The 19,068-nt window shown below is 38.3% G+C and overlaps 1 protein-coding gene across 4 annotated transcripts in view; it reads left to right on the top strand.

Moving 5' to 3' along the window:
• The window catches only part of PIK3R1 (phosphoinositide-3-kinase regulatory subunit 1), a 79,834-nt gene that overhangs the window by 41,461 nt on the left and 19,305 nt on the right, over positions 1-19,068 (top strand). For all 4 annotated transcript variants that reach the window (XM_019496013.2, XM_019496014.2, XM_059725118.1 and 1 more), the window contains 5 exons: positions 10,386-10,478; positions 12,399-12,473; positions 14,801-14,932; positions 15,851-16,052; positions 16,242-16,321. In XM_019496013.2, coding sequence (XP_019351558.1) covers positions 10,386-10,478; positions 12,399-12,473; positions 14,801-14,932; positions 15,851-16,052; positions 16,242-16,321 — 582 coding nt within the window. The remainder of the gene's footprint in view (positions 1-10,385; positions 10,479-12,398; positions 12,474-14,800; positions 14,933-15,850; positions 16,053-16,241; positions 16,322-19,068) is intronic.

Here is a 19,068-nt window from a genome sequence, read left to right as displayed (position 1 = left end):
GGTGCTTTCGCCATTCCATTTAAAGGAAGAGGAGGGCTGACATTCTGCTATAGCAATTGTCTTGCTAATACACATATGTATCACTTACTGTGGCTAAAATCTTCTGCAGTAATGTCTATATGGAATGTCTGAATGGAGTTGATAATTCTGTCTTCAAGGTCATCATCATCATCATCCATAACTTAATAACTTATTTGTGCCAGTGGCTGACTAAAATGAAAAATTTGGTTTGCAGCCTGTTACTGAAGGCATTTCTGGTGTGAATTATGCCACCGCTTCATCTTTCCCAAGGTTCCCAGTTGCATCTTTCTCAGGCAAGGAGAGAAGCAGACATTCTTCTACTACTTTTTCTTTTCAGCAGTGCTTATAGCTTTGAGCTCATTTGCGACATCTCCCTGTTCAAACAAAAAACTTCATTAATCCAAAGTCTTTTGGCTTTGATGGCCAATTTGCTTCTTTCTTTACTTTAGAGACATTTTTCTTTCCTCATTTCCCCTGATCTCCCTCACTCTCAGAACTTTTGTGGTGGCCTGTGGCAGTACAGACTGTCCAGATGACAACATTTGATAAAAAATAAAAAGACAAATATAGTGTACCAACCTTATTAAGCCATCTATAATCACATGTGACACTGATGCTTGAGTCCTCTCCACCACATTATTTCCAGGATCAGTGTTTCCTTTTAAAACATTTGACTAAAATGTTCGTTAACTCCATCGTAATAATCTCTAGAATGTTAAATGCATGTTTCCAGTGGTTCTGGATGGCACTTGCACTCTTGTAGACATAAATATAGTTAGCCGAATCTCCTGGATAATGAGAGTCTTAAGGAATTAGCCTGCTTTTCCCCCACAACTTTTCCAAACAGTTTACTGGCAGCTATAGTACTTGATTAATTTATGATGGACTTCACCCATTCTTCCCCCTTGTCTCTCTCCCCTTGCTCCCCACTTTCTTTCTTTTTATCCATAATCCAGGTAAAACTTTTCTTTACAAGAGATTGGTGACTATAGATACCTCATTTGCTTGATTTTTGCCATTAAGATCTTTAAAATTGTTAATGCCAAGGCAAGGTTGTAGTTCTCAATTCTCAGAGTTAACTGGAGTAGCTATTTGTAATCCCAGATTCTTCTTTTGCCAATGCCGTCCTGGTCTGGAATTTGAACCTAAGAGTCAGATCTCCATGTAATCTTCCTTTTGAAACCTTGCTTTCTGCTTTCTTAAGGATATTAACACTTAAGGGGGGTTCTTTCATTTCTAAGGGGTGGGAAAATTGTTTTTTGGTGCCTGTGCCATCTGGCAATTTACAAAAATTGGAGATTTTTTTTGGTATTGTTATTTAAAAATATTTCACTGCAAACTTTCTACAAGGGACTGTCCTTTTGTATTTTTTCTTCCTAAAAATAAAAAGAAATAGCTACATTGAGCTATGAAGTGATATTTTAGTAAAACGTGTGAATTTTGTGATAATAACATGTATTGCTCTTCTGCCAAAATTCAATATGGTACATATTTAAAAAAAAACAGATAATGTTCAGGCTCACTGGGCAATGGCAACTAATAGTCTGAATGAAAGACTTCATCAAGTGATTACAGAGCTCACCCACCAAGCATTGTAGATTCTATGTTAGCATGAAGGTATGCAGTGATGCAGTGCTATACTATGGCTCCAGAAGCAAATCCAAGCCCTTTCTTTAGATTTGTGATAGGATTGTCATCCAGTTAACCCATCTGTAAATACATGCTTGTAGATGTAAATGGCACTTCCTTGTTTGCCATTAGTTATGGCAGCTAGCACACCTTTTCTCAGTGATTCTCAGCCAGGGTGCCATGAGATCTTTTTAAGGATGACATCTGTTCCTGCTCACTATTGTCACTAATAGAGGTTGAAATACCTACATGTGATTTGCAGTAGATAAACAGAGATTTCAAATAGGAATTCATAGCGTTTAAAACATTCTTGAATCTGTTGCGATCTTTCCGAGGTCTTTGCAACAGATGAATTGCTCTTTTATTTTTTCCATAGTTAAAAGTATGTGATAGTGAAGAGCTGGCATTTTCCAAGTGGTACTTTGAGTCTACAAGGTTGAGAACCACTGCCTTGGCCATACTAGCCTGATGGGCCTCCTAGGCTTAGGTGGACTGTGACTATAGCATGGAGAATGCCAAATACATCAAAGGACCACCCTCTTCTTGAGTCTTGTGCTTTCTGTATCTTGGGCACTGTTATTTTTTGTACAAATATGTGGACTGTCTTACCTTACATCAGAGTAATTACTTTTGATAAACTGTCTTGCAAGCTACCTTAATGCCTTTGGTAGGCAGACCATATATCAGATGTGCAGAGATAGCTTTGTTTCTAATTTGCATGTTTATTTTAAATTTTACATAACCTGCTTCACAGCCATCTAAATTCAGTTATTATGGATTCTGATTTCAATTTAGAAACTACTTCAGGGAAGATGGATGGTAAAGAGAAACTATTTTTACATTCCTTTTTTCTTCCCCTACCAAATATGTAACCATTTCTTTTCTAAAACAACACTGGAAGCAACTAGGAAAGGCTATATTTCCCATAAATTTTCAACTAATAGTATGGACACTTCATTTTAATGCCCATACAACATCACAGGTTATACTGTAACTATCCATATTCTTTGAGGTCATTGATGTATAGGTACTGGCTGTTAAAGGCCTAATTTTCTTATTGCCCTAGTGTTCATTATTTCCTAGTATTTTGTTGACTCATCTTGTTGGAATTATTGTCTCAGTTTGCTTATTAGTTGTATTTAATGTTAGCATCCATCATCTGATGAACTTTTATGTTTGAGTGTGAAGTATGATTTTCAAGAAGAATGGGTACATACAATTCATATGTTGAATGATTCAGTTGCATGCAGGAATTGAATATCTGTGCACATACTTAACCCTTTATAAAAATAAAAGACCTACAATCAAATACTAGACTTATACAACTGTGGTATTATTGTATGCGGTTTTTAGGCATATGCAATTATGCACACTTATTTCTAAACTCTGAAAAAGAATGTGTGGCTAGTCTTGGTTCGGCACCAAATTCAATCATTAGTGTATGGTCTCTAAAATACTTTTAAATCAACCTTTTTTCCATGGCGTGTCTTATTACATTTTAAGTTATAATTTTTTTCTATTCACTTTCATGTTTCTTCCAGCAGTAATGAAAGCTTTGGCTCAGAAAATTGTGGAGCCAATATTCCAGCTTTAAATTTCCACTTGTCCTTGCCAGGTACTAACTCTTAAATATCTCTTTTTACTGAGAACTCCCCTGAAAGGTGCAGCTGTGTGCTGGTTTCATCTTGCACTTTGTAACTATGTTGGCAGCGTTTAAACATTAAGGTATGCTCTCCCACACATTGCTGTTGCTTTAGTGCTGTTCAGGCCTGTCTGTATTGGTGAAAGAGAAGAGCTCTCAGATTGGAGGGAATCCTGACTTCTGCCTGATTTGATTGGTTATCATGGTGACAAGGTAAAAATAGAGCTAGTGGAAAATCCAGCATTTACAACGTGTCATGAGAAGCCTTTCTACTATCTGGGATACATACTGATCCCCAGACCTAATGACTGGCAAAGAAAGCACTAATAGAATATAACAACTCCTGAAAGCCTTGATAATTTGGAGACAGTGGATTAAAAATATAAATCACAGATTTTGTTTCATTCAAAGCAAAATGATTAATTTAAGCGAAAAACTGATTTTGGATTGTAGCAAAGGAATCTACAAAGTTGCTCAGATTATTAAAAGTGGATTTAGTTCTTCAAATCTCTGTGCTGTGCTACAGCAGTCTTCAAAACAACAGATAATTTTAAAATCAGGTACTAAATGCAGGTTGCATGTAGGTTTTTATTTGTTGTGTTTTGACTGAAGTGCTATGCTTAAAAGTGTTCTTCCGTTCTCAGTAGATGTCTGTGTGTGCATACTGTGCTTTGCTCTAAAACATCAAATCGATATTCAGGAGGGTTTTTTAACTATACCTTGTTTTCTGGCTTGAGAAGTCAAAATACCAACTTTTTCCAAAGTTTGTCATATTTGATCAGTGCTTGCCATTTCCTGTCAGCATTTAAAAAATGAAGGGCACCATGAAGAAACCTGGCTTCCTTCTGTGTAAACGTTATAAATTGGCATTTAGTTCTGAGCATGTTGTAAAGTCTTTATTCTGGCAGGCGTATATTTCCTCAGGTCTTTCAACTTAAAAAGACCATAATTTTCTGTCTTGTGCCAAGGGTGGAAAGTTTATAGTATGAAGTATGAATGACGGTATAAGACTCTTGGGAATTTTATAAGGAAAGTAAAAGCAGGGATTAGGAAATCCTAGAATTGGTTAAAAATATGTATTTATTTATAGAATATATATATATATATATATATATATATATATATATATATATATATATTGAAATGTGACATGCCAAAACTTTCTCTTATCACAAAATTTGGTTTTATCAGTTTTGCTCACTAGTCTTTTCTAACAAGGTATTAAAGTATGACCATAGTGTCTCACAATTGCCATATGTATGCATTTTGATAGAAAACTAATCTATTTTATACTTGGTACTGAAATGTGGATTTCAAAGCTTAAACATCTGTGAATCCAGGAATATTTTATAGTGCATGCAGTTAGAGTAGCATTATTGATATTTTCAAAAGCACTTGAACAATTTTCAGTATTTACTTGAACTATTTTCAGTTTCTCTGGTGTAATACAATGTTTTGCAGAAATGAAATTAAAATCTTCTATACCCTCTATAATAATGCAATATAATATTCTTTACTTTATTTTCTTTTGGTGAAAAAATACAGGAAGTTTTACTTAAAAAAAAATAAAGTTTGTTCTAAATGAATATATTTTATATATGTGCACATGTAACCAACTCTAGAAGATTGTTTCCTTTTCATTAACCCTTATTAATCCACTAAATATCTCAAAAAGAGGATTTGTAGAGAGGTCAAATAGTTTGTAAGTTAGTCTTGTGCTTTTAGAAATACTGTGTTGGTGTCTTGAAAGGGCATTATTGGTAGTTTTACATTTGCATTATAAAATTCAAAACTTATATTTTCAGTCATGGTTGCCTTAAGTTATGCAAGTAAAATGCCTGGCTTGTAGGTACCCTCATTTACAGGGGTGTTGACCATTTACAGTTCCCGGCAATTATGGTAAGAGTTCCAGAAGCTTAAGACCTTTGCAGGGGAAGTGTGTGTGTGTTGGGGGTGGGGGGGGGGGGTGTGGAGGAACAAGGTTAGGATTTTACTAGTTAGCTTTAGGCATCTGAGATTTTTGGTGGAACTTTCAAAATTGGGAGCACAGTCCCACTGAAAATCAGCATTAATGTTGGCAGCACTGTTTCCCAAGGCAAGAGGCAGAGGAGAGTGGTCAGTATTGCTTTTATTTTAGACGAGAAATGGACATAAATTGGTTTCAACTTTTTTCTTCTATCTATTTTATCTTTTCAGGTGATTTTTGAGAAATGATTCTAGAGCAGGGGTTTTCAAACTTTTTAAATAAGTGTACCCCTGGTGGCCCCCTTTTTAATAAGAGTACCCCGGGGGGGTGTCAAGCGGCCAGATGCCAAGCAGAGGGGAACGGTTGGGGGAGGCGAGCAGCAGTGGCCATGCTCTTGCCCCACCTCTGTTCCTGTGAGGTAGCAGTGCTCTGTCCCCACCCACCCCCGCATACTCCCTGGGACCCTAGTTGACAACCTCTGTTCTAGAGCAAACCTTTGCTTCTGTTCTCCAAAGAGTAACATGACCGAGGATTTTATTTGAATTTTGCTCCCCTCCTTCATGCTTATATATGTTGCTATACATCTCCTTCTTAAAATGTAGATCAAAAGCAAGAGAGCTGAGGTTGAATATAGAAAGAAACTTTGTCCAAAACTTATGGCCCTTCAATTCTGAGATGCTTTTCTGAACAGCAGCTTCCTGTTGTGACATGGCATTCTCCTAGCATACCAGCTAGATTGGTTTTTAGCTTTGGTCTTCCTGGTCTACAACTTTCACTCAGAGAAATAAAATTCCAGCTAGAACAGATTTGAAGGACATTTCTTTTCCTCAGACACCTTAGAGATTTTTTCCAAGTAGGCAGTTGTAATGTACCTATTGTTATAGTATCTAGCACAGGCTGTTAAACTGCCATGGAGTAGCTGTCTGGAGTTCTTTCTTTTGCATGAACCAAAGAAGCTGCAATGGGTTAGAACATAGAGCTGCCCTGTTCATGCTTCAGCACCTTCTGTTTGAATGTCCTTTAACACTGACAAATCCATCCATTCTCTTTCTCTCGCGCACCACCAGTTAAAAAGCATGAAGTAGCCTTCTCTGTGGGCTGGATCTTGGGCCCATGGTGCATCTGACTTATGGACCTGGGATCTGGCCACAGGAGGATTAATTGCCATGGCTGCCAGAGCTGTGGCAGCTGTCACTCTCCCCACCACCAAACTTCCAGCCTTGTGGGCCAGATGACCTGGCTCCATGGTCCAGATCTGGCCCATGGGACTCCTTGTGGGTCCAGAAATTTGGCAGCAAGATGCATGGTAGCAGTATAAATTGCCATGGCTCCAGAAGATGTGGCAATTAGTGCTGCCACCACTTGCCATGGCACCAAATTTCCAGACTTGTAGGGAGCCATACAGGCCACATGACCCAGGTCTGCAGGCCAGATGCAGCCCCTGAGCCACATCTTAGTCACCCCTGGATTAAATGAATTCTCTTTCACTGTCCCAGCATCAGGTGAAATATTAAATCTTGAATACAGTATGTTCTTAGCAGAAGCCTGTCATTTGACATCTTTGTCTAATAGTCTCTTCTGGCCTTATATTGGATGAATATATTTTATGATAAGTAAGTAAGTTTCATACAAAGAAGTCTAGTTTGCCCTTGGATGCTAGTACATTTTAGCCTGCTTTTAGACACAGTGACTTATATTTGTATAAAGTATAAGTTGTGTTTGGCTAAGGCATCTCTTAAAGAATAATGTTCACCCTTGGTCTGAAGACATGCAGAGATGGAATACCATATATTTTTGCATACCACACACCCTGAAATATAATACATGCCTTGTTTTTGAAAGGTACAATGAAGGGAAAAAAAATCTCAGAATTATGGCTGCAGAGAGCAGAGAGAGAACCTAATCAGCTGACTCACCATCCAGTTCCTGCCAATCTGAAGTTGAAACTGCAGCTGTTGGTCTCCATGGGTGGATCTATGATTTCAAAAAGAGCTACAGTAGAAGGACTAGGACCAGACGGCAAAATTGCCCTAAAAAAAGTTGATTAGTTAAACATCAAGATCATTAGGCAGGAAAGACTATCATTAACACATATGGAACGAACAGCAATGAGCCACTGAGGGTAGGCACAGATGTTCTGGGAGGTCAGAAGGAGGTTAGATCACATTAAAAATGGCTACCCAATCTAACTTAATTCACCCGTGTGCAGACCTTACACTTAGATCCCTAGTTAAGTCAATCTTGGTGCAAACTGCACAGATGCCCTTTGGGACAAGGAGGTTAGATTGGTCAAAATATGGCCAACCCAATCTAATTTAATTATATCTTGGAGGTGCATTAAGATCAGCTACAGTGAAACCAGTCTAACTGAACTTCTGTACACATTCCAAGCATGGCCTTGGGGCTGGGGAAGCGTAGCTGCTGGCCTAAGACCTGAGGCTACATTTTTATTACTCCCTGCACCCCCAGCACCGGGCTGGTTTTAGCCCCCCACCCCCAGATGGACCATCCCCAGATGGTCAGCAGCCCCCTGCCTCCTTCCCCCATGCCCATCAATCCCTCCTGAACCTGTAAGCTGCTCCCAGTGCTAGAAGCCAATGGAAGTAAGTTTGGGTGGGGAGAAGGCTAGGCAGGATCAGGGGGAATTGGTTCACTGGGGGGGGGGGGTTGTCTGGAGGTGGGGGTATGGGTCTAAAGGCTAAAAATAGCCCTTGGTTCCCCAGGGAGATAGAGCCCTGTGACCTTGCAGAGCTGCGAGCCATGCCCAATCTCACCAAACTTCCCCCCCTTCCCCCCCCCAACTTACTTGAATCTGGTTCCTGGGACCAGTGAATGCCAATAAAACTGGCCCTCAGACTGGTTTGCAGTATCCAGGGTGATTTGGGGATAGTGAGGGGAAGGGCATTGCCAAGATTGGAGAGGCTCTCCAGTCCTACTAACTCCCCATCTTCCCCCCTTCAGACCCTGCTAGCCTCACCAAACCATCCCAGTCCTCACCAACTCCCCTGCAAATACCACTATCCTTGCTAATCCCCGCAGTGGACTCCACTAGCCCCACCTGTTCCTCCCCCTACCTCTATTTACCTTAGATCATAGGCGCCTTTTTAACCTGATCAAACTCCCCAAACTGCTAGCAATAATGTCTGTATAAAGCCTAAGTCAAATGACTCCCTCAGCTGACTGAATAGTAATAGCACAGCTGCTGCACTGTGGAGCAGGAATCAAAGCTGGGTGCTTCTATCCCAGTCAGAAAATCAGCTTCCCTGCTTAATACTTGCAACCTAATTTTGAGTGTCTGATGTTGGGGGAAAAAGGTATGGGTTGTATGTGAGAAAATACAGTATCTACGACTTCTCTTGGTTTGTGTACCAATGGTAATTGACTTTCATTGTTAAAAATGGATGCCTTGTTTCTAAATTGAAAATACCTGGCTTCATCTTTCTGCCTCTGGTTCTTATTACACCTTTTTCAGCTAAGTGACCACAAAGAAACTTTTAGTTGCTTGTATTTTTTCCCTTGAAGGTATTATATACTATCTATCTTATGATTGAGCTTCTTCATACTCCCTGTAAGTCATTTTCTTTATTCCTTGAGTTATTTTTGAGTCCTTTGCTGTTCCATCTCCAATTTCTCAACATCTTTTTTTAAAATGTGGACAGAAGAATGGTATGTAGTATTCCACTGTTGGTCTCACCAGTGCCCTGTACAAGGATAAAGTCTGATCCTACTCCCCTGCTTGTAAATCCAAGAATCGCATTAGCACGTTTAGCTACAGCAGTGCTAAAAATATTTATCAGTTTCGAGATTTGCTAACACCCTCCTTAGCTTCAAATAGACTGGAAAGTATTCCATCATCCTTGTAGGAGTACCTCACCATTCTTCTTTCTAAATACAGAACAGCAATATTTATTGAACATATATCCTCTTTAGCTTCCCTTCACAATTTTTTTGCATTGCATTGCTTTCAGTGTATATCACATGCTTTCATTTATATATCAAATGCTTTTACTTCTGTTATGTATTCCTTTTTTATTTCTAACTGGTGTTTTCACCACTGAACCAGGGTGAGTTATCAGCATAAACTGTCCCCCTTCCATGGTTTTTTGTCCCTCATAAAGAAGCCCCAATTTTCACTTTTTTTTCTTAAATGTTTTCTCCAAGTCAGATATGCTCATAATTTTACTCATGTTTTCAGAAATCAGTTATTTTGAAGCACCAGTATATGTATCTGAGTGATTGGGATTGTCTTCTTTTTGTGCATATTGAATTTACTCCAGTTACGATTGCTAATTCTAAGCAAATACCAACTTCCAGTCCAGAGATTGATTCAGCTTTATCCATCATAATCCATCAATCATGCCAGATGTTGCTGGCAGCTGTATAGTGAAAATATTTTCTCATAAACATTCTTACTTTCCAAGAATTAAACAGGACTGTTGTTAAACTTTGGTGAAAGTACTTTTTTGGCAAAAATAAGGCATTTAGGGTTGTGTCATCCTTCTTATCACAGAGCCAGAACATTCCTTTATTATTTATTTTTATCCCTGGGGTATCTAATATCAATTCTAAGTTTGTTAATTTTAGTTTAATTACTTTTCAAACAAGAGTATTGAAAACTGATTAGTTGTTTGTAAACCATTGAAATTCTTTTAATGAAAATGTTATAAAATACAGTTATTATGTAGCTATTATGGTCATAACCATCATTCAGTCTAAGAGAATGGAGCTATAGACATTCAAAAAGTTTTGAAACCCAAATACTTTAGGCAAAGTGCCATAAAATGTGTGTGCTTGCATTGTTGCAGCAGCCATGGTTAAAAGGAAAGGGAAACAATACTGAACAAGCTAGGGAGTTATTAGGATTTTGCTAATTATGTCTGGATATCTGTTGTTTGTTCAAATCTGGTATATAGCATGTGCATTTTTTTTAAATGGCTTTCCAAAGGATTGCATATCAACCTAATTTGCATGCAGGACTGATAAGCAAAATGTCAGCATATAATTTTATAGCTGATAAAATGAATTTGCTTAAAGTTTAAAAATTAACTAGTCACATTATGTCTCATGACTTGCATAAATGGAAATTGCATTTAATTGCATCTTACCAGTTTTTTTTCTCTTTTATAGCTTTTGCACTTCCAGATCTCACCGAGCAGTTTTCACCCCCTGAAGTGGCTCCATCGTTCCTTATCAAGGTAGTGGAGGCTATCGAAAAGAGAGGTAAGAAACATGAATAGTCTACTAATGTTTCAGTTACTTGTATAATATATGTAAGATTCCCAGATAACGCGTGGAGTTTGTGAATCCCCATTCCTAGGGTTTCTTATATATCACATTGCTCAATTGGCATTCAAGTAAATCTAATCTAAGGCTTATTTTATTGGTATTACTCAACAGAGGTTACTCAGGTTATAAAGGTAATGTCATAGATTGTACCAAGTGACATTTGGCAACCTAATACAGAGTTAGCTGTTATCCAAAAATTAGTGGGATTTTGGCAAAACAGTAAAATACATAAGTATAAAATGAACTGACTGCTAGAACAATAGCAGCAACATACTGTCCCAAGATAGAGGGAAAATTGCTTGGTATGCTAAGCTGTAGAAGTTATTTTACTCTTCAAGATCCAGTTTTGTATTGCTACTCTTTGCTCAATCAGCAAGGATTTTTTTTTATGAGCTTTGATTTTTTTTTTTTTTCTGCCCTTCCCCTTCCATTTCTCCCCCTTTTACTCTCTGTAGTACCTGCATCCCCACCTTTGCGTCTCTTTCTTCCTCCTATTTGCCTAACCCACTGTGTCCCTTTCTCTGTCTCCTGTCTCCCTTATCCCTGGCATCATTATCCACATCCTCTGATGTCATTTTCTTTAGGGTGGCATGGCAATTAAGTGCCTACTACCTCCTGCTCACCCACTGGTCTTGCAGTTAGGGAGTGGGAGAGAAAGACAGGTTTTGTGGGTGGCTCTGACTACTCTCTTGTTGGCATGACTGTGACCAGCCTTAATGGATGGACGAGTGCTGGTGGATGCCAATAGGGAGAGCCAGTGTTTAGTGGTAACTAGCACAGGCAGCCACTGTTTTCAAGAGACCACATGCATCTCATTAAATGGTATACATCCTGTATCCCTGGGTGTGGCCTGGATCCCTGCGTGTGGGATATTTTCCTCTGGACTAAGGAAATAGCAGACAGCATCTTTAATATGAAGAACACTCTTTGATTAATAATGGCATCTTTCATTTGGAGGGATTCACAGGCTCTTCACAAAACCTACATGGGGATTGCTTCATTCACCATTGAAATGGTGCTAAAATAGGGCAACTGTTGAAAACAGAGCAACACCACCTTTGCCTGACAGCTTTAAGAGCTGCTCTTTTGCATATGTGCTCCTTTGTGTATGACCACATAAAAAAGCATATGCAAATACATAGATGCCTATTTGTTCTAGGGGTAGAAGCAGTGAAATAGCTGCCAAACAGTCCTTTTGTTAGCTAAGGAATTATTCTGTCAAGGATTTTTTTTTTTAACCGCACCCTTCCCCTTAACACAGAATATATAGGTCTTGCATCTGTTTAAGTTGTGTTCCTGGGGTGGCAGCCCAAAGGGCATGTGTCTTCACCTTATGCCTTTGTCCTTTTTTTCTCTTTGCATGTTATGATAACACTTAGGCAAGGCACATGTACAAAGGAGCAGCAGTTCCCAGGACATTAAAGGCCATCTGCTTCTCAGCTGGAAAGGAATGTGGAGTGGCAGTGGAGGTCTGAGTGTCCCTCACTGCTGAACTCTGCTCCAGTGCAGACAAACCTTTTCTTTGGCTGGTGTCCGTGTCTCCTTTTGCTGGTCTTGGCCTTCTAAAGCCAGTGCTGGGAGAGTTGTGGGGGCAGGTGGGACTGACTGGATTTCTAGTATTTCTTGGCTGACAGCTTCTGCTGGCCTGGCAGTTTTCAGGCACATGTCAGGTGTGGGATACTGCATGGTATGCAGTTGCTCTATCCAGGCAGTCATGCACAATAGTTTATCATAAAGCAGAAGAATGATGGGTGGGAGAATCACACTAAATTACACTGTAAAAAGCTATTGAAGAAAAAAATAGTAAGGCACAGGGACTTGAGGGTCACATCTCCAATGTATTCTGTTTTTCAGGTCTGGAGTGTTCCACTTTGTACAGAACTCAAGGGTCAAGCAGCTCCACAGAATTAAGACAAATTCTTGAATGTGGTAGGTACTGTTATCCATTTTACAGTACTGTGAAGGGCTTGTAGTAATACTGATCACTTTTTTAAAAAGTGTAGCACATCTTGGTAAATTCTCAACATAGGCCCACTGTTGTATAGTGTTGTGGATCTACTTTGTACAGTAAAATGCAAGCATCCAAAAAAACCCAATCCAATAAATTGCTAACATTTTCTGGGATGAGCCACAGGTAATAAACTGGGGTGCAGACAGAAGTGCAGCTCTCTGCTGTAACTGAGAATGCTTTGCAGGAAGTGTTCTGAGTTACAGCGATCCCCTGGACCAAACAGAAGCTCAGTGTTGGTTACAGGGGGGAGGAGAATCTAGTTGCAGGCTGCAGCCTACAGCTGATTTCCCATAGCAACAGCCCCTGCTCCCTCTCAGCCGGTGCTGTTTTCAGAATGGGGAGGAGCAGAAGGCGCTCGTTCTAGGAGTTCTCTAGCTGGCACCAGAGGGTAGGGCCAGGTGTACAGGAGCCTCTCCGCCCCCCCCCCCAGGTGGGGGGGCTCCAATACATTCACCCCACCCTTCAGCAGGGGCTGAAAAAAACCCAGACCAAACTCCCTCCACGTGCTTTCTCTCCTTCCATTCTGAAAACAGTAACAGGCTGGGAGGCAGTGCAGACAGTAGACACAAGTTACAGAAGATGCTCTGTTTTGAAACATCTTCCTCTGAACCCTCGTGCAATGGGGGTTCAAATTTTACCCCCATTGGCCATTTTTAAGCAGTCTGCAGCCATGTACTTGTGCTTGGTCAGACAGACTGCTGTCTGTGGCCAGATTAGACTAAACTTAGCAGTTCTGTCCATGCCCCTGCTAAACTTCAGAGCCACGGGCCAAGCATATTGCCGATCTAGATGAAAAATAGTAGCACACAGCAACACCCAGTTGAACTGTGGAAGAGCAGTAGCTCTGCTTTTACAATGGCAGTACTCAACACACTCTTGGAAGGTCTGCGGCAGTGTGCTCATGAGCTTCTCTTTACCAAGGTGTGCATGAAACTGCAAGGGCATCCTACCAGTGAACAAGTCTAGAAAATGAAATATTACGCTTGGTATTACCAAGAGCACAAAATATGCAAAATGAAAACAGGAATTTTCTCTACTCCTCAATTTTAATAACTGAGGGTATTAAAAATGAATTGTTCCTTTAAATCTAACTGGCATCATGGTTACTAATGACAGCAGTATATATAGTAGTATTAGTAGTACAATTACTTGTTTTTTCCAGTATTAGTAAATTCAGATTTTCCTGCCAATTTCTTCCCCCATAAGCGTTTTTATAGTGTTTTATGTCTGTCAGGAAAAACAACCTGCCTTGCAGTGGGCAAGCGCACCTCAAATTTTACATCTTGCTCCTTTTGACTTCTTGTATTCACCTATAATGTAATAGGTGATATACTATATCACATTTTGAAAATGCTTGTTCATGTTCTTCAGTTTACTCAAAAAAAATATTTCCAGATTTGGGAACCCAAATCACTAATTAAGAAACCAGTAGAAAAACTTCATTTGCACCAAACCTGGATTTGTGTTGCTGCTTATTATATTATTGTATATGCATAATATTTGCATGTAAAATATAGGCCTGTTAAAAAATATCCAGGTGCGATATAACCTTGCAGAACTATAACAATTTGCCTCTATTGCAACAGGCATAAATTGCAGCATTATGTTATAAAGGTATGCCTTATATTGCTTACATGATTGGTTTATAAAAAAGCAAAATATGTTTAGAAAAAGTGGCTACATCAGAAACTGTTTCAGTAAAGTCATAGCAACCCTTGGAATAGGCTGCCTGTAGGGTCCAAAGCCAGGATGTTTATCAGCAATTTACAGATCCACTTTACTAATGATATAATCTACTGTCATCCACTACGGAGACTAGCCACTAGAGGGGTACATGGCTTACATTTTTTTGTGTTGTAAAACCATTTATTGGACCACACAGTGCTAATGAATATTTGAGGTATTGCAACATTTTCACACAATATACCCCTTGTTTGAGCACTTAAATACCGTATGCAAATACCTAATACTTTGCTATTTATTAGTTAATTTCTGTATGACTGAAGGATCCAATCCCTGCACTTTACGATACTGCTGTACAATTTCGTGTCTTCTATTGGAAATGCTGCACATTGTATATTGTCTCAGCAAAGATGCATCTTTAGATGCCTCAAGATAATTCATACAAATTGTTCTTTGTAAATCAAATTTAGGGTAGTTGTTTCACTTTGCTGTGAAATAATTTTAAGGCCCTACAAAATTCAGAAATATCTTATGTCTGGAAAATATTATATTTTTCCTTCAGAGCTCTCTTCATTGGATTTTGACACAATTGACTTGCAGACCTTATCAGATGCTCTCAAGAGATATCTCCTGGACCTGCCAAATCCAGTCATTCCAGCATCTGTGTACAGTGAAATGATTTCTGTAGCTCAAGGTATGAATACAAAAGTGTTTTTACTTGCAGCAAGAAAAAAAAAAGATTTCTTAGAATCTGAAGTCTGCAGCACACATCAGTTCACCCTACATCATATAGGGAAGGGTTTTATACACCACAGGAAGTTCCCAGATTAAAGGGGGGTTTCTCTACTCACAATGTATGAACTGTTTAGGTGATAAAAGCTGCTTAAATTCAGCCCAAGAGATGCATTACATATCTACATGCATATGTAAAAAAACTGTAAGAGATTACATGGTTTGATGCCTTAAAACAAGTAAAAATGACTAAGCAAGTGCCAGTTGAAAAAAACAACAACCCAAGGACTTCTCTATATGTAGAAAGAAGCTAATTTTTAACTTTTTATCAGTTCTGGCAAAGTAAATGTATCGGAGAACATGGTGTTCTAAGGGACCATTGACAGTTATGGAATATGAAGCTTCAGAAACAGATGAGCCACAAACATCCTTCTGTCCTGGTCAATTCAGATGAGCACACCTTACAGTTTTCAGTCTGTTGGCCTAGTACTCTGCTCTTGCATGGTCTGGGGGCAGGATATTGTGGCTGGTAACCTTCAAAGTTAGAATAGCACCTGTGAGTTTTATCTACTGCATCTCAGAATTACCCAATCGTGTATGACGCTAAACACAAGACAGACTTCCACCAGTACATGCTGAACATGTTGCGGTTTTTACCAAACTAGTGTCTGTTTCCATTTGACTTTTAAATAGTTGTTTTTTCTTTCACTTGAGTTTTTCACTTTTTCAAAAGAAGAAATGGGAGCTTGTTTCTTGTGAAGGACAGACCTCTTTTTCCTCTGTAAAAAGTATGCTTCCAGGGGAACTTTTCATTGGCTTTATTTTACTTGTTGAATGCGTCTCTGCTGATATCAAGAGACTTTTATCTGTTTGCTTGCAGAAGTGCAGAGCTCAGAGGATTATGTTCAGTTGCTGAAGAGACTCATCAGATCTCCAAATACACCTCCCCAGTATTGGCTCACCCTTCAGTATTTACTGAAACATTTCCTCAGACTTTGTCAAGCCTCCAGCAAAAATCTTCTGAATGCAAGATCCCTTGCTGAAATTTTTAGCCCTCTACTTTTCAAATTCCAGATATCAAGGTATGTGATATATCGTGATTATATTCTATACCATAAACATTAAATGTAACTTTTTAATACGGAGAAGTTAACTTAATAAATGAGCATGCAATTAGTATTTAGATCTTGCCTATGAACTACTTTCTGGAGGATGCTAATGTAAGCTTATATATTTTTTCCAACTCTTACTGTGTAATCAATGTCTTGCAGCTCTGATAATGCTGAGCACCACATAAAAATCCTAGATGTTTTAATCACAAGTGAATGGAATGAGAGACAACCTGTACCAGGTAAAAAAAAAAAAACAAACAAACAAAAAAAACAGTTTATATTTTAAATGTTGTTATTTATTGACAATTTTAAAATAACAATTGGTTCGGGAAACATTAAATGTACATTTTATTTTCTTCAAAGTAAGCTTAAGGGCAAAAGTGCATTTAATATAATGATTGTGGAATTAAGTAGATACGTATTAGAGGCTAATTGGTTTTCAGAGAACTGTCTTTTAAATAAAATTGTTTTAGAATGAATAATTTTTGCAGATTAGTTTTTTACCCTTAGGAACTTTACTGTTTTTAGAAACTGCATAGAGAGTCAGGCATGTCAGATATCGGTGAGGCAATAAATATTTCCTTTTCTCTATGTTATTAAGTGTGGGCCAGGTTCTGAAGTTCTCAATGAATTTTCAGTCTTTCCAAGGGAAATTTCCCCAAAAGACTTGTACTTATTGAAGACCATGTATCTCTCTTTATATAGTTGTTTATATTTTTTTAAATCCAAATATGCTGAAAATAGTGTCAAATTCTTATTCTGCAGAAAGCTGATGCAGGAGGTGGGGGTGCATTTGCATGCTCGAAGTCTGTTAAAACCTGAGCCTAGCGCTACTTTATGCAACAGGTGGCATTTAAAATCAAAAGTTCTTTCTTTTCTTCATGTAACCAAGGTAGTATTGCTTGACTTGTGCGAAAGAGATTTTGCTGCCCGGCAAGCTATTTTTCTCACTTCAGCAAAAGAAATGTGTTTGATATGGAAGAACTGGAAGCAGTGGCTTCAAGTAATCCATTTTACAATGTATTAGCAAGTGGTACTTAAGGTGAGGAGGACCATTATGGACAGAATATTACACATGGTCCGGTGTTCCTGCCTCTCTTCTTCTGAAGTACAATAAAAAGGTTGCATCAGTAGGTGTTTGCACGACTGGATTGGAATAGGAGTGCCTGGTGCAGGCTTGTCAGAACAATAGTGCATTATTTTCCAAATCCTTTTTTTTTCTTTTGCTTTTCTATTTTAATGTGATCTTAAAATTTTGGGGGGGAATGTCAAAAGTCTACATTACTTTTAGGCATGTACAAAGACAGAATTAAATGGAAGGACTCAGAACCTTAAGAACTGTTGGCCATATTTTGTTCCAAGCCAAAAATAACTTGTGTTTAATTGAATCAAAGAACGATTTTGTTCTTGCCATGTTAGAAGCCTTGACAAATAAAATACATTATTAAATCTCATGAAGACTCAGAAACAGTAGCAGTGTGTACTAAAACTGGTAAATTTGCAAGCACTTTTGATATAAAATGTGGGCAGCTCTAAACCGGAAGGTTGGTGGTCATATAGCATAGGGACAAGAAAAAGTGATAGTATCTTAGGTTAGTTATTTAGATCACTTTGTTACATTGCATTATTAGCCCTTAGCATTTAGAAACTTTAATGGAAAAATGTTGACATCTAGAACTGAAAAGGGACAGAGAAATTAGCAGTCAAGTGACAACGTTGTTTTACAAGCTGGGATATGAGAATATTTTATTAAAAGACTTTAAGAAACACAGCTATGCCCATCAGACACTATGGGTTTGTCCCTAGAATACCTTGCATCAAATTAGTAAAACCATATTTAAGAAACATCTTTTGAGGTAATTCATGTTTTGGGAGAGCAGTGTTAATTTGGAAAGTCCAGCAAAGCTTTAACTGTGCTTTTTAATAGGATCTGTTATAAGAATAAAAGTTCTTACTTGTATTCATCAAGGTCCACACTTTGCAAGAGAAAAATTCATACAGTGGATGGTATTCAGCACATTATTGTTCAGTTCATTAATGGATGTGTTTATGCATTTAGTGTATAGTTAAGCTCTTAAACCAAAAATTTCAAACTTGGTAGTTTATGGTTAGTTTCCCAGACCGCTATTTCTGTACTGGTGCTAATTTGCACGCGTGAGTATTTTTCAAAAGTTAAGTCTACTTTCTTGCAAGATCAGGATACAACTCTGTGCTTAATGAACAATCTAATTTTCCAAAGCTTGCATGGAAGACTGAATTTTTCAAGAGTGTCTCCACCTTATTGATCTCAGTGGGAGTTTCTGAACACTTCTGAAAATCTGGTGACTACCTAGGAACTGAGCTCTTCTAAAAATGTGACCTTCCCTATAACTAAATTAGAAAATGTTAACTTTTAACTACATTACAAATATCTTGCTACAAACTAAATTGAAACTGTTAAAATTATATTTTGTTATTAAATAGGGAAGAGATATTTGCAGCTTATCAGAGTGGATATTTTTAATTTGCATATTAATTTAACAGTGCTTCTAACACTTAAACAAATGTTCTGTAAAATGAAACTATAAAAACACAGGATTTATATTCTGTTATATTTATATACAAATAATGTTTCCATGTTATGCTGACTGTACTTAAGATGGCATCTCCAGTTGTATTTCCTTTATTTGGAGGACATTTTTCCTTCCTGAAGACACAAAACTGGAGACTGTCATTTTTATAATGTTCAGAGGTATACTGCATCAGAGTTGAAGTCTAAAAATTTCTTCTCAAGGCTTTGTAAAGGATGTTCCCAGCTAAAATATCTGCTCTTCTGTTAGGAAACACTGAATATATTTTCACCAATTAGTTTCTTGTTACTGTAGTGGCAGGGCCTTGGCACAGCCCTGACCTCCCCTGGATTTACCTTACGTGTTAGGATGATTCTGGTTTTGTGCTTTGTGGTTGTGTTTGTAAGGGTTTGAACTGATGATTTTGGGGAATCTTT

The sequence above is a fragment of the Alligator mississippiensis genome, chromosome 3 (assembly GCF_030867095.1).
Source record: "Alligator mississippiensis isolate rAllMis1 chromosome 3, rAllMis1, whole genome shotgun sequence".
Taxonomy (NCBI): Eukaryota; Metazoa; Chordata; order Crocodylia; family Alligatoridae; genus Alligator; species Alligator mississippiensis.
Note: the sequence above shows the minus strand (reverse complement) of the source record. Positions and strands in the feature narration are given on the sequence as shown.